Source organism: Pseudophryne corroboree, chromosome 11 (genome assembly GCF_028390025.1).
Source record: "Pseudophryne corroboree isolate aPseCor3 chromosome 11, aPseCor3.hap2, whole genome shotgun sequence".
Taxonomy (NCBI): Eukaryota; Metazoa; Chordata; class Amphibia; order Anura; family Myobatrachidae; genus Pseudophryne; species Pseudophryne corroboree.
In genome coordinates, this window is record NC_086454.1 from 297,015,559 (window position 1) to 297,032,088 (window position 16,530).

The 16,530-nt window shown below is 45.3% G+C and overlaps 2 protein-coding genes across 8 annotated transcripts in view; one reads left to right on the forward strand and one right to left on the reverse strand.

Moving 5' to 3' along the window:
• PHLPP2 (PH domain and leucine rich repeat protein phosphatase 2) overlaps positions 1-2,481 on the forward strand; it is a 110,179-nt gene extending 107,698 nt beyond the window's left edge. For all 4 annotated transcript variants that reach the window (XM_063945489.1, XM_063945488.1, XM_063945490.1 and 1 more), the window contains one exon: positions 752-2,481. In XM_063945489.1, coding sequence (XP_063801559.1) covers positions 752-1,849 — 1,098 coding nt within the window. In that variant the 3' untranslated portion in view covers positions 1,850-2,481. The remainder of the gene's footprint in view (positions 1-751) is intronic.
• A 6,138-nt stretch (positions 2,482-8,619) lies between these two features.
• Positions 8,620-16,530, reverse strand: part of MARVELD3 (MARVEL domain containing 3) — a 68,887-nt gene continuing 60,976 nt past the window's right edge. For 2 of the 4 annotated variants that reach the window (XM_063945497.1, XM_063945498.1), the window contains exon 4: positions 13,608-14,309. In XM_063945497.1, coding sequence (XP_063801567.1) covers positions 13,699-14,309 — 611 coding nt within the window. In that variant the 3' untranslated portion in view covers positions 13,608-13,698. Of the gene's footprint in view, positions 11,119-13,603; positions 14,310-16,530 lie in introns of those variants that run through there. The other 2 variants (XM_063945496.1, XM_063945495.1) reach the window with 2 other exon arrangements.

Genomic DNA, 16,530 nt, shown 5'->3' on the forward strand with positions numbered 1-16,530 from the left:
GTATAATCCCCATGGTCCTGACGGAGTCCCCAGCATCCACTAGGACGTTAGAGAAAATAAGATTTTACTTACCGATAAATCTATTTCTCATAGTCCGTAGTGGATGCTGGGCGCCCATCCCAAGTGCGGATTGTCTGCATTACTTGTACATAGTTATTGTTACAAAAAAATCGGGTTATTATTGTTGTGAGCCATCTTTTTTAGAGGCTACTTCATTGTTATCATACTGTTAACTGGGTTCAGATCACAAGTTGTACGGTGTGATTGGTGTGGCTGGTATGAGTCTTACCCGGGATTCAAGATCCTTCCTTATTGTGTACGCTCGTCCGGGCACAGTACCTAACTGAGGCTTGGAGGAGGGTCATAGGGGGAGGAGCCAGTACACACCATGTGATCCTAAAAGCTTGCTTTTGTGCCCTGTCTCCTGCGGAGCCGCTATCCCCTTGGTCCTGACGGAGTCCCCAGCATCCACTACGGACTATGAGAAATAGATTTATCGGTAAGTAAAATCTTATTTATTGTTATAGGAGGACCTAATAAATTACAATGAACTCTGATGGATCTCCTCTTTATTCTAGCACCTATAGTTCTTGTGTCAATTTGTGCTTGGAAGTCCTAATTAAGCCACATTTACATCTCTTCCCACACCTGCCTTCCACCTAGAATAATCCCCATTAATGTTATTATTGTCACTGGAGTGGTTGGTGCTTGCAGCCTCCTAGGTAACACTGTTGTGATTTTTCTGTTGCAGGATAATAAGGTTAATGGCGTAACCTGCTGTACACGTATGCTGGGATCAACATATCTCCACCCTTGGGTGCTCCCTGAGCCTCATATCACCACATTACCACTGACTGTGCAGGATGAGTTGATAATCCTGGGGAACAAAGGATTGTGGGAGTACGTGTCTGTGGACGAAGCTGTGCAGACCATTCGTCACTTGCCTGATCCTCTGGTAGCTGCTAAGAAACTCTGCACTTTGGCACAAAGCTATGGCTGCCAGGATAACATAGCTGCCCTGGTGGTGTGTCTCAGTATAGGGGAGGACACTTGCACTTGTGAGATGCATACACTGACATTACCTAGTCCATCCGGATTGACCTCTGCAGCTGCAACAAAGGAATTCCCAGGCTCGGTCACGCCGTCTTCCAGCAGTGGCATTGCCTCGGAGTTCAGCAGCGAGATGTCTGTGTCTGAGGTGAGCAGTGAAGTTGGCTCCACTGCCTCTGATGAACACGCTATGGCCGGGTTAGAAGGTGGCCTCATCCTCAGGCCTGAGCGGAGATGCAGCCTACATCCAGTTCCCTCAGCCAGCACCTTTCAGAGGCAGCCCTCTTGTGCGACGTTCTCCAGTAATCAGTCCGAAAACGGTCTGGATAGTGATGACGAGCTGCAGGCTGAAGGCCCCAGTACTGGCAGCAGGGTGGAAGTGGAGGTGGACATACACTGCAGTAGGGAGCACTCCCCAGAACCACTCACATTTAGCACTTTTCAGGATTTGGAGGACGATTTTGATGGAATTACAATGCAGTTGGTACAAAACAATCCCACAGTAAGTCAAGAGAAGGACGACCTGCCGTCTTCATCTTCCGGGTCATGTTTGTATCATAAGAAACACTCCAATGGTTCGGTCGTGCCGCTGGAAGAGATTCTCAATCTAATCGAGGTGGCCTCCGAGGCCCCTAAGAGAAAAACAGGCTATTTCTCTGCCCCATCACAGATGGATCTAGAGGATCATTTTGTAGTTCCACCAGATTTGGAGAACGAGGTTAGAGCGCAGTTGAATGACCTAGAATTTGGATCTGAAGATAAAGTTGATGCCTATGAAGAGTTTGACACTGCTTTGTGATTTGGAACCGAGAACCTCGGGGTCATGTCTTCTTAAGCTCCTAGAATTGCACATTTTTTAACCAGGCCTTTGCTGCCAGCTGGTTACATTCTTTTATGTTGAACATTGGTTAAGGCTTTTTTTTCTTATTCCTTCTCTGAGCCGATGATCACATCCTTCCTTTTTTACTTGTGATGAGTGGCACATGAATTCGCCAATCACAGCATACTTCTTACACGTTATCCTTTTTAAAGCCAAATGTTTATTTTGTTTTTTGTTCTTTTTGTTTTTTTTATTTAATGTGTTTTTAATTCCTGGTTGTTGAGCCAATGAACAAATGTGAATTTAATCCAAATATTTATATTTTTTTAACAATTGTTCCTTACTGAAGGTACAACCCACTTATCCATATCTTGGTTCCTGGGAAGTGGCATATGAACATAATGCTTGCAATATGCAAGCTTTTGCCTCTAGGTCTGTTTTCGCTGATCTTGGAAGTAAGATACTCTGTGAACGTGTCCTTTACAATTGTATCAAGATCTAATTCATTTTGTATCCTTTCCAGATATGACAGTGGAATAAGACTTGTTGATTTTATTTTTTTTACCACCACTATAGCGCTTATTAAAGGAAGTATGCATCTTTGGAACAAACAGGCATGGTTTATTGTAATGCAAGACCCAGAAGTGCATGCTCCAGAAATGGATTTGCTTATTTGCCACTAGGGCGTCACTTAATTTTTTTTCATATCCATTTTCAGTGTTTTAGCATTTCAACTCTATAACTGAATACCCATATCCTGATGAACAGCAATAAGGGCAGAACAGTCTGTCTATATGTGGGATGTGGTTAAAGCACTTGTCATCTCTACATACCCAGTGGGTGAAGCATGGAATTGAGTCACAATGTAAATGGCCCATTATCACCTACTCAGAAAAGCTTCATTTATGGTGGTTGGTGCCTGTTGAGGTAAAAGTCTTTAATAAGCTTTGAATTAAAGACATTTGTAAGACTTTAAACAGGTTTGCCACTTTAATAAGTCCTCTGCCCTTCCTGTAATAATATTTTTGGTGGCGGTCCCTCTTCCAAAACCCCCACCATTCACTGTATTCAGCAGAATCCTAGTCCTTATAGCTGGGACCTACTGCCCCTAACATTTGGCGCAGCAAGCAGGAAAACCACAGATGTTTATGGCCAAAGTAAAGTATCTTGTTGTTCAAAGTATTTTTTAATTCATTTTAATTTTCTGTATTATGTAAAGTGGCTTCTGAGTAGATCAGCTGAGACTGACCAGGAAACAGACAAGGAGTCACCATTCTGTACATAGGCATTTGTCTCTAGGTTTTAAATAATATGTATATTTTCTTTTCTTTAAACTGATTGATTGAAATCTGTGGATATCCATTGTATACCATTTGCTAAGGTTCAGTTGTTGGGAGTGAAAAGAGTGGCCCAGTTGATCCGGCATTCTCGGAGGAACATGATCAAGACGTGTGTTGTAATTGTGGCATAGGAGGCTCTAACGAACTGTGGACATAGATCCCGATAAACGACTCCAGAGAAGTGACCCAGTTTTATGACCGGTGGATATGAGCCAATTTGTTTTATTATGCACTTTGAACTTTTCCCTCTTCAGCCAGTTACCATGAACAAAGCTCAGATTGGTACAGGAAGAGAAAACTGTTTACTATATCCAGTGGGTGGGGCCGGAGCCTAGTCCACAAATGATATTGCTAGAAATGTCTCCTAGTTGCACTAAATGCTTTATACGTTCAGCCGTTGGATGCTGCACATCACATCGCTTTGACTAGAGCTCTTTACTGGTTGTTGTAATTCCTGCTTCCCAGAGAGGCATTTTTTTGTGGATGATGTGTGTACAATGCACAACATGCAGAAACTACCAGGTACTGTACCATAGAAGACCACTCTAGACCCCAGTTGGTTGACCTGCATTTCCCGATACTTGGCGAGCTCAGGGCTACCTTATCAAGGGTTGCTATCCAGATCAGTTTTTGCAATCGCAGCGGTTTTGGCTACACGGTTATTACTACATTTATCCATACCGGCTTAAAACAAACACCGTCTTATTTTCCCATGACCCACAAAACAATGTCTCCAGTACTGGAGATGAAGCAGCATCTTGCTGTAGCCACCAAGAAAGGGGAGGTGAAACAGAAAAGTAAGTTTGTAGGGATTTCACTCTTAAGTAATCCATACAAAACATGGGTAAATTATCCATCTGTATACTACATATTCCTTTGTTTTACAACCCTGGAACAGTTAAGACCACAGCTGCTTAAATGATGATTTTGCTGATTCAGACAATTTGTAGAAGATGGCAAGCAACCCACAATGTAACCATAGATTAATGGAAGCAGCCATTTCTGAGGCAGAAACAATTTGGGGTATTGCTAAAGGTATATTAGTAGAATACCTATACCTTGAGTGCCAGAGCACAGGAAAGGGGCATAGCTGGACTGGGGAATCAAATCGAAGGCCAGCACATTTGCCCCTAGGTCTCATGGCTTGCTGATTTTCATTAGTACTTATAGCCTTTTCCTAAACATTGGTTCTGCTGAAAAATGGCTGCATCCACAAATGGTTCTATAGTTACTGTACCTGGTGCCATGCCGGCATTGTGTGTGCTAAAACTTTGACATTTAAATATCTCGGTTTATGTAATGTAGGTGGACTAGATAAGCACTTCTAGGTTCTGGTAAAGTAGCCCTGGGCTCGTGGAGTAATGATATTGGGTAAACCGTCAAACTAGACTGAAAAACAGTTGGGGTTATTTTACCCGCTTGGGGTAATCGGCAATCATTTTTGTCTGCTTATTTTCTCTCTCATTTGTGAAACAATCTGATGAAGAATGTCTATGCAAAGACCTGTATAAGAATCGAAGGCTAGCTTTTGACCTATATTTAAAAAATAAATAAATAAATATAAAGTAAAATAAAAAACAAAGGACAACACTTAATCTGATCTATTTTGCTAATTTTTGGGTATTCAGTTGACGACTGACCATCTGGACTTTACCATCTTTTCATCCCACCACCATATATTTTACAAGCTGATGTGATTAGTTTATTTTGTATGCACTAGATTCTATTCTGTTTTCTCCTTACATCAAGGTATTGAGCACACCTTTCCCCAAAACTGTAATAAGTAGCTCTTGTCAAACCAAACTTCCTAAGTCTCACATGCCTGGAGATCATGCAGATTGTCAATATCCGTTTTCAGCTCTTTGTGCTGTAAGCTCACCATAGAAAGGAAGGATATACATGTGGTTTGGAACAAAGCTTGCTATGTGTGTGCAATGGGAGAGTCACGGTTTGATAGAAATCCAGAGCATAACAAGAGTGGGAGGACACCAGCTTGGAATGTTTTAATACATGCAGTATAAAATATGATTTCAGGACTCTGTGTAACCAACACCAGCACTTATGGATGCCTTGAGAATATAAAGAACTCTGCGTGGACCCCAAATTCTAGAGTAAAAACACCCTCTCCACAAGTAGCAAAATATCGGTGGTCTTGTGTTCCATACCTCTGCAGATATCTCAAATATTCACACCACTGGCACTACTACATGAAACCTGCTGGAGATAGCAGGAAGATAATCCGGCCATTTGTTCTTGGTGGCCTCTTGTAGTATGGATCTGGCAACACACAAACTGTTTGATTATGTCAATGACCCATAAGCACCAGTGCAGGATTCCTGACCTGGCCATTCTGCTGCTTGTGCTAGAGAGGATTCCATATAAAAATGTAGGCGAGTGGAGGCTTTCCTTAAGGAAACTAATCTGTGTTTGAGGACTGTCTCTTAAGGTAGGACCACACATAGCGGCAAAGCAGCGCCCTTTCAGCGGGATCCACTTGGATGGAAGGAGCCTGCACGTGTGCACCTATGCAGGCGCCCACACATATGCGACAGTCCCGCCGCCGCCAGCCGGATGGCGGGATTTCAATGTATGTGTTCACCTGTGTTCCATTGAAATTCCGTGCGTCGCTGGCCGGATCCTGTTCTGCGGCATCCCGCAGAAAAGGATCCGTGTGCACACACAACCCCCCTCCCAGCCAAGCTGCTTGGACGCTATGTGCAGCCCTAGCCTTAGGGGTCTATTCATTAAGCAGTGAAAAGGGGAAGCGGTTAAAATACCGCTAGTCAGGATCCCGGTGGTCACAATGCCGACGCTGGAATTCCAACTAGCGGTGAAATACCGACGCCAGAATACCAGTGCCACAGGCTATTCTCCCTCTGTGGGTGTCCACGACATCCAAAGAGGGAGAATATAACCTGTGGCGAGCGCAACAAGCCCACAAGGGGCTTTCTAGCGCTCGCCCTGCTGTCGGTATACTGACGGGCGACATCCCGGCAGCTGGTAATTCATACCGAACCCGTAAAAAGAGTGTAGAACTTAGCCTGTGGAGAAGTTGCCCATGGCAGCCAATCTGCTGCTCTGTACAATGGTATAGTGTGCAAATTATAGATGTTACTTCAATGCTAATTGGTTGCCATGGGCAACTTCTCCACTGGCTCACTTCTCCACTTTTCACTGCTTCATAAATAGACCACATAGTCTCTTAAAATTTCCACTCGGTCTGCGGTTAAATATTGGATCAGTGGCTGTGGCCGACTAACACCTTTTCCTTTTGTAAAACACTTTAATAATCTCTGGTTTTACTTTCATTCTAAATAAAAAGGCACCGACTTTATCGTATTCTTATTTCTGTCAGTGCATAGACAGATGGCTTTGCAATGTTGTGTTCTTCATATCTGATTTACATGGTACATTACAAATACACTGTATACCTTTATAGCATCTTCTTCCCAATTTCCTTCTCTTCTAAAATTACTTTCTCCACTATAACCACCTATCCTCCAAGGATACCACCTCCTCTCATATGATCAAACCATACAGTGGTTCCCAAACTTAGGGGGTGATTCAGACATGATCGTAGATGTGCTAAATTTAACACATCTACAATCAACTTCCCTGACATGCAGGGGGACGCCCAGCACAGAGCTAGTCTGCCCCGCATATCAGGCATCCCCCCCTCCATTCCACACACACGGTTGCGAAAGCATCACACGGCGGCAAAGCTTTCGCATCTGCAAAGTAGCGCCATACCTGCACAGCCTAGCTACCTGCCCCGTTTTGGAACGCAGCGGCTTCGTGTGACGTCACGCAGGTGCCAGGGTCCGCCCCCGGAACGGTCCGCACATACCTGTGCTGTCCGGGCCGCGCCCCACCAACGGCGTTCTAACACCATTTGCACGCCCCCTCAGGCAGAGGCGATCGCAACCCTGAGATCCTTTCGCATCTCACTGGACCTCATGGGGTGCACACGCGCATTTCCCAAAGGGCTTCAGACTATGGCCCCTGGTCCTCAAGGCTCCCCAGTGATCAAGTTTTTTTGGATGATAAGTTGACATGGCAATGGTCGACACAGGAAAAGGTCGACATGAGTTTTTTACAAAAAAAAATCCCATTTTCAACTTTTTAATACTTTACATCCACGTGGACTACGATTGGGAATAGTAACCTGTGCCAAGCACCTGTGGAAGGGGACGCGGTGCACTAATTGGGGTTTCCCGTCTTACGGAGTAAACAACACAAAAACTAAAATAAAACTCATGTTGACCTTTTCCTGTGTTGACCTTTTACCCATGTCAACCTACATACTGTTGACCTTTTTTAGGTCGACCCAATGATCCACACCCGGCTGAGCACACATGGTTTAATCAAACTGACTGAGGTACTTTAGTCACCTGTGCCCAAATATGGTTATTCTCAAAACCTGGTCCATTAGGGTGCCTTGAGGGCCGAGTTTGGGAACCTCTGCCATACACCCTTCTGGAAATCCACGTTATCCAATACGCTCAGCCATCCTGCTTCTAATGCCGCCTTCTCCAAGATGGTCAGCCATACCCTCTTTCTCAGAAGTCACCTGCTACAGTTTACTGTCCCCACATCCCCTCACCCTTGTGGTGGCTACAGCCAGAGAGGCAGTTCTTTCCTTTTTGTCACGTTGCCGGTCCCAGGAGAGTGGGGGAGTGAGTGGTCCAGTTCTTACCTGTACATGACATTTCCTATACAAAGCAGCTCTTATCGCTAAAGAGTTCTTCAAAATCCCATTCAAATGAACAGAGAGGTGCCTCAGTAGTATATCTGATGTTTGTTTCAGAGTGCTTCGTACACACTACAGGAATACCCCGTCTCAATGTGTCCAAACCTCCATCTTGAGGCACACCAACAGTCCAGGTTTTAGTGATATCCATACTTGAGCACAGATTGTTAAATTAAAATAACTGAGGTACTAATTTAGTCACCTGTGCTCAAGTATGGCTATCCTTAAAACCTGGACTGTTAGTGTGCCTAGAGGACCATGGTGGGGAATCTCTGCCCTGACTGGACGTACAACCCGTCTATTACCTCCTCTAAACACTGTCCACCTTCATCCTGTTTAAAAATACCCGGAAGTCGGTTTGATGTTGTTGAGGTAATACAGCATCTTGGGATGCTATGTTCAGCATGCTGCAATGTGATTTCATTTCCGTTGCATCTCAACAATGTAATTCACTGGCATAAGGAAACCATGCTACTTGTAGAACTGAATAATGACAACTTCAGCAAACGTGATAACTGTTCCAATGCACAGTTTGTGCTGTCAATCATTTGTAATGAGAAACAAATTGTATTGGGGAGAGTTATCAATTGACGTTGGGGGAGTTGCTGGACCTGTACTGCAAGGGGGGGGTGTTCAACCATGCACCTGAATCCATACATGACTAAAGATGTGACACGCCTCTAACACCATTATTTGAACATTTTATTTTCTTTGAAAGCAATAAACGTGTACAGTATATAAATGTACAATTTTGGTTTGGTTTAGACGTTTCTGGTCTAGAAAATATTCCCAGCCTCTTTACCTAAATGTCAGTAATATATCATCTCTCCCTACAACATATGGTAATTATTCTTCTGTGAGAATCTCTTAAATTATAATTAAATTAAAACTGAACCTGATTTATATTGTTTTCTGCGTCTTATTGCTTCTAAATATTTGGCTCATGCTGTAAAATCAGTGTGTACGCCATTCCACCCCACGTTTATACCACAGGGCTTGAAATGTTGCAAGGCTTGACCGCAATGTGAAGTGAACAAGAAGGCACATTACATAATTTATGGATAAAGTTAAGGATATACTTTTTGAAGTCTATCTTCGTGCATTGAGAGGAAACATTTATATGTTTCTTGAAATCATGAGGAGAAACTGACAATTACAAACTGGAGGGCAGTCACTATATGGGTTTATTCAATATATGTGAGGACGCAGCCTATCCGCTTACTAGGTGGAGTGAATAGGTCCTAGTGGTTAATTTAGTGATGGGCTCTAATTGCATTGCTGCTGCGTCTTTGGATGTGGAACAATGCTAAAATATGCTATTGGCGAAGGAGTGCAGAAGACTGGTACTGCCAGCATCGCAGCGCTGCTATCCGATAGTTGCGATGTTTGATGCATCGTCCATCTGAGTAAAGCCCAGTACACACTAGCTGAGCCCCCGACGCCACCGATATTGGCGGCTGTGGGGAGCAGGCATCGGCAAGCGCATACACACTTGCCGATGCCAGCGGAGGGGAACGACGGCCATGCTGCAGCTGTCGTTAACGAGGACCTCCCTCGTCTGTACATGTTCAGACGAGGGAGGGGGGCGTTAACCGTGCACGGGATCGCGCAACATTAACGACATTGAGTGTACACATTGGATGAGATTGTAAAAGATCTCCATAGAAATGCAGGCAAATATGGACAATCTCGTCCATATTGGCCTGCATGCATAAGCCATGGGGCACCAACGATGAACGAGTGCGGGGCCGCACATCGTTCATCATTGATTCCTACACACTAAACGATATGAACGCGTTCTCATTCGTATCGTTTATTAAAATCTATTAGTGTGTAGGGCCCTTTACTTTCTCGTCTAGTGTGTATGGGGCTTTAACTACGGTTTCTCAGATTGGCCCCATCTTCTGCTCTGCCGAGGCCAGCAAATCTGCATTAGTAGACGCAGACACTGGCCTTGGCACTCCTAGAAAATTGGGGCGGTGCCCCCGTTTTTGGGTACGTTGCACAGCTCTGCGGCTTAGAGGGCACTCTGTGTGACAACACTGAACTCATCCTGTGCACTCGCAAGCCATCAGGTGCCATAATTTAATGCTCCGTTCTCCATGGAAATAATCCCTTGTGACTGGATTGGCTGCATTCCCATCACTATTACCTCTGCTCACACACTGGCTGCCTCCACTGTGGATAGGTGACAGGTGTGATAAATAAGAGATTGGGCTGTCTTCTGAAAAACAAGGACCATACACATGTGCTCCTAGGGCTTGTAGATGAGCTAGAACAGTGCTGTATACTAACACCACCACTGCCTCAATGGCAGTACAATACAATACTCTGAATGGGTAATTGGTAAAGTGTATACATTGTCCTGTGCAGTTGTCTCCGTGATATCCGCTGGACTGTGAAATAAGATTAATCTGTTCTGACCATTAAAAGGTTATACATGGCGGGCCGCTGTATACTATTAATATAAGTCTTGGCTTGGGCTTCCATATAAGAATAGCTATCTATACATATGAAATGAGCTACAATTAGTATTAATGCACTAAGCTTTCTGCATCACGAATAGAATGGGCAATTGGTATTAGGTCACTGTTGTAGATCTCTCCTTTCTCTGTAGGCACGTGCAGCTAGCACAACGCTTGCCACATATAATATAATCACTAAGATAGCAAAGGTTGCCGCTCCTCCGTCCGTCCCTGCTAGGTCACAGTTCATCCAGGTGAGGCCATTCCTGGCGTACAGCCTCTCTCGTCTCTTGCACACATCTGTGGAATTAATTTGGATAGCGAAGTGTAGAAACACCCCCACAGCGACTCCATAACCCAACGAAGCCACCGAACTGAAAGCAGCCTCAAAGAGGAGCCACCTGTCAGAGAGGCTCAGCAGGTGCTTGGATCCAGCCGCCAGCATGGCAAGCGTCGTGGTCCCCATCAGCAATGAGACTGTCAGACCCCCGTATATCAAGGGAGACCGGAGCAGTGTGAATTGCTGGTCCAACTGACGTACTTCCTGCAGCTCCTGCCCCTCAAATGGGTAATAACCGCCTCCAAAGCCACCGCTTGCCATGCCACCGCTGAACCCAGAAAGGACAAAGTAAGAGGAGATTATACAAATCAGAACCAGAGCGTTGAGGATCACCTCCAACATCTGTAGAACACCTGGGAGGGAGAGAGAGAGAGAGAAGGCTAAGATCCCACTTTCCAAGTCCTCCAGCAAGACGCCCCATGATCTGGGCTGTATACAAACATCTTGCAGGACACTAGCGTAGAAATAATCATTAGGTATTTTGCAGTGAAAAAAAAAAGTTGGATGCTCTGCACCGTCTCGCCCTGAACTGCTACATGGGAGATCAGAACTTCACTAAACTCAACGGTGGCCCTTAAATCTGGCCAATACTGTTTCATTTAAACAAACAACGGTCTCTGCAATTATTGAGCTTGCACAAGTGAGGGTTGCACGGTCCATATACCTTCTGCTACTAGACCATGGTACACTTTCCATGCCTTAAACACTCACATCTAGATATTCATTATGAAGGTTCCTCCTCACAAATGCTCACAATGGAATGCCAGAATGTGGAGCTTACGCAATGAACACCGCATAGACTAGAGCAGTGAGGATTACTATGGCTTCATATTGTTTTGTTTAGGCTCCATCATGTCATATTGGCCTATTATTGACTAACGGGACAGCTCGGTTGTGTAGTGGTGAGTATTGCTACTTCACAACCCTGAGGTCATGTGTTCATTCTCCTCTAAGACCTGATTCTTTTACTGCAGCCACATCTTTACATGGTGTCCTGTGTGTGCAGTACTGTGTAATTAGACTTGCCCGCCTCTGTCTAGCCACCCCACCCCCCCCATTCCCCCTCCCCCACCCAGAAATGCCCATTAAAAAACATTCTCCCTAGGTCCAACTTCCTATGTGCAGACATAAAACATCGGCTGCTTGTGTGCAACCTTGCTGCTGCATCCACCTCTGCATTAGGCCCTGTGTGTGTGGAGTTTGTATGTGCCACCTGTGCTTGAGCTGGTTTCCTCCCACACTCCAAAACATGACTCGTGGGTTAATTTTCAGTTTTTTTGTCAGTAGCCAATTAACCTTAGCGTGTGTGTTCATGTGATAGGTAATAGAGTGTAAGCGCCACTACAGGGACAGAAGTGAATGGGTGAAATATCTCTGTAAATCGCTGCAGAAAATGTGTGCGCTATATAAATAATGTTAGTGGTAAATGTGTCATGCAAGAGAGCACAGAAAGGTTCTGCAGCAGGCTTGTAGTGTAGTGAGAAATATGCTCAACAGAGCCCCGGAAGCAACAAAAACCTAAAGTTGCTACAGATTTTCTATTCCAAACAAACCCTTAGGGCAGGCTTTTTCAGCCAGTGTGCCGCGACCAGTTGCAAGGTGTGCCGCAGAGCCAGAGCAGCTTCCTGCACCTTCAGAGTGAACTGTTGGCCCAGGCTCTTCTTAGAGGATCAGTCGTGCTCCGGCCATGACCTATGCCTTGAAAACGATGTGATATCATAGGTCACGGCCGCCACGTCTCACCACCCAGCCAGCCCACCCGCCTGCATACACATCTTCCAGTTCCCGCCTGCATACACAGCTTTCCTTGCCCACCCACATACACACCTGCCTGACCGCCCGCTGCTCAGTATTCGCAGAACTCCACTATGAACAACCCCCACCACTGAGGGACAGGAGGAGGACAGCTGATAATATTTGTTATTTTATTTCTCCTGTGGGGAACAATAGGATTTCAATAGAATTTATGTGGGGAGAATAAGGATTTATGGGGGGAACAATGTGAATAATTCATGTGGGGAGCAATAGGATTTATGTGGGGAGAAATGTGATTGATTTATGTGTGGAGCAATAGGATTTATGTAGGGAGCAACATGATTTATGTGGGGAGCAATGTGATTGTTTTCTTCTGTGTAGGCCAATATATGTGTGGATTTTATTTTTTTTACTGTGAAGGCCGATGTGTGTGTTTTGTTTTTTTCTCTGGGGAACTGATGGTGTGCCTTGGCAATTTTAAAATATTGTTTGGTGTGCCGCGAGTAAAAAAAGGTTGAAAATCACTGCCTTAGGGGGTGATTCAATTGCCAGCGAAGGGTGCAAATTGTTCTGGTGTTTAAACACCGGAAACTGTACCCCATCTCACACCCTTCACCCAGCCAATTCGTACATTGAATTGCACAATAGTGCTCGCTACTCTACGGGGTAGCAAACACTTTTGTGCGAGATCCAGCTGCCCTAAAGTGCGACAGGTGCCGCACAGATTCGGCTGGGCGAACAATTAGTCGGCAACTGAATTCCCCCTTCCGTCTTGCCGTCTTTATAAAGACTATTCTACTTGAGGGAAGAGGAGAACTAATAACACAGGAATTCTCTTTCCGGCACTCCCGAATTCCTGTGACTGGTGTGGTGCTCTTACTACAACTACCAGAGCAGGGCCGACACCATCAATGCTGTAGCAGCATCCGTGAGAGCAGATGCCTTTTTTCCATTACAATTTAACACTATCTTCAAGAAGTGAATAAATAAAAATGGTAAACTATTGTTCTGTAGTTTTTTGGGTTTTTTATTATAGCTTTTTTTTTTTTTTTACAAATACTTAAAAGCATCTCCGCAATATACAGCATGACACTTTACATGTATCTACAATCTGTAGTCGACAGGATATAATATATATATATATATATATATATATATATGTGTGTGTATATAAAAAGCTAGAACTCCAGTGTAGTAACTGGCTTCTGTTTCATGCGGCGGACAGTCCGGAATCCCTTAATGGCAAGCACAGCGCTCATGATGAACGCGATTATCGCCACACATGCAAACAGAGCGGCTGCAATGTCTGCGGCTTGCAGGCCACAGGTAAAGCCCTGGTAACCTTTGCTGCTATAGAGAGTTTGCCGGTCTTTACACACTTGAGAGTTATAAGCTGCCTCCAGGTGCTGGAAGTAGAAGTAAAGAGCCGGTATGTAGCCCACAGCAATTCCAACATCTAGCGCACACTCCACCAGGAGCCACACAGGCCAATGCCACGGGACGCGGAGCACTCCTAGGAGGAGCAGCAGGCAACTGAAAGCCATGATAGCACCCCCAAAGGCCATGGAGGCAGTGACTGTGGGGAGCTTCAGCTGGTAGAATTGGAGGTCTAGTGTCTGGGCCTTCTCTCCATCTGCACCACTAAAGCCACTGTAGGCCCCACCATACTGGTAATAGTAAATGCCTCCCAGGTTAGCTATCCCCGTGTAACCCCCTGTGGAGTTGTAGGACACGGAGCAGCATATCAGGATGAGCATGTTGAGTAGAACTTCCACAAGCTGACAGCAAGCTGCAAAGAGTGAGAGTGGACAAGAGCAGTTTAGATTAGAGTGAATATAAAAGTATGAAGTAAATAGCAGAATGTCCTTTTTACCTTCAGACAACTTTAACGTCGTAAGCTAGGTACACACTGGGCGATGCTGAAATGCCGGACATGAACGACTATATCGTTGAATGGTATAGCGCGTACACACTGAATGTTATCGGTCAGCGCCAGCATTCCCGGACACGCAGGTCAGCCCGACATTGGGAGTAATTCCAAGTTGATCGCAGCAGGAAATTTTTTAGCAGTTGGGCAAAACCATGTGCACTGCAGGGGGAGCAGATATAACATGTGCAGAGAGAGTTAGATTTGGGTGGATTATTTTGTTTCTGTGCAGGGTAAATACTGGCTGCTTTATTTTTACACTGCAATTTAGATTTCAGTTTGAATACACCACACCCAAATCTAACTCTCTCTGCACATGTTATATCTGCCCCCCCCTGCAGTGCACATGGTTTTGCTCAACTGCTAACAAAGTTCCTGCTGCGATCAACTCGGAATTACCCCCATTGACAGGTTGAGCTGAACGACGTGCTGGAGCACACATCGTTCACCATTACCCCCATACACACTGGACGATATAAGCCATAAAATAAACGATAACATTTATGTCGTTAACGTTTATTTTTTATGCTGAAATTGCCCAGTGTGTACCCGGCTTAAGACTGTGCAAAGCTCTCCTGTAACTGTTTTATTTTTATTTCTTCACTTTATTTTTTTATATATATAATTATATAATTTATATAATTAGTAATTTCTTTCCTACAAATCTATAGCTGAACCGTGTCTTATACAAACACAACATCATTAACACTGTCCAGATTATGTAAATTTAGTTACAACAACTGGCTCGGCATAAAGCAAAGGTTACAGGTGGACATTCTTCATGATGAAGCTGTAGCCTCAGCAAGTATACTTATCTAAAGGGTGGTCTTCAGGTTGCCGACTGTCGGGATCCCGACGCACAGTATACCGGCGCCGGAATCCCGACAGCCGGCGTACCGACAGGTATTCTCCTTCGTGGGGGTCCACGACCCCCCTGGAGGGAGAATAAATAGCGCCACCGTGCCCGCAGCGTGGCAAGCCCGCAAGGGGTTCATTTGCGCTCGCCACGCTGTCGGTATGCCGGTGGTCGGGCTCCCGGCGCCGGTATGCTGGTCGCCGGGAGCCAGCCGCTGGCATACCATACTACACCCGATCTAAATACACTACATGCAAATATACATCAGGTGACACAGGGAATTCAAAGCTGTAAGTGGTTCCTGGAATAGTAAATGCTCTTTTATTGAGGATAAGTAACTGTATAGAGTTTTGGCATCCTTTATTGGCAATAATATTGATTCTTTTAACAAGTTCTGGAAATGGGATGAAATCAGTAGAATCATCTCAGAAATGAATGCAATAAAGTGTCTGAAGATAGGGGTGTGGAAGGCACCTCTTGCGCACAGATGTATGTAAGCTACTTAAGCGGAGGATGTTGTTAAGGTCAATCTAGTGGTAGTCACAAGAACCCCTTTTACACCAAAATCCCAGATACAACCCGGGATTTGGAATACGGTTCCAAGCTGGGTCAGACCCGGGACTCCCCCCTTTTACACCGCAGTGTGGCTAGGTATTGCATGCAGGTGCGGTGTCTTTTGGACCGGCGCTTAGAGATGATGTAATCTCCAAGCGCCAGGAAACCTGTCAGATTGGGACTCCGGTGCGTCACGGTGGGGGCAAGCCCAGCAACCTGGAAACTGCTGTGCTGCACCCACCCTCCGGCGCTGCCGGGCACTTGACACGGCGATACTGTCTGCATAGACAGCATGCGCCGTGTCTCCAGCCTCAGGCGCTGCATAGCAAACCGGCACGGTGCTGCTGTGACCCCTAGCCTCCCGACCGCCCGCTGGACACTGCGGTTCAGGATGTCTGCCATGCTGTAATTGAGTAACGGGTCAGATGACCCGGCTTACCACTTACACCGCCTCCTACCCGTGTGCAACCCTGGTCGATAGTGGGGTTGGATTCCCGGGAAAATGAACCCGAGGTTTTGGAGAGGGGACCATTTTACACCGCCTGCAATCCGGGTTTTTGCACGCTCCTGTGCAAAAACCCTGAATAAAAGGGGTAAAAGTAGTTTAACTGAAGCGTTTCACTGTGGATTAATCCGCAACTTCATCTGACAAAGCTTTGGTTTAATCCAAAA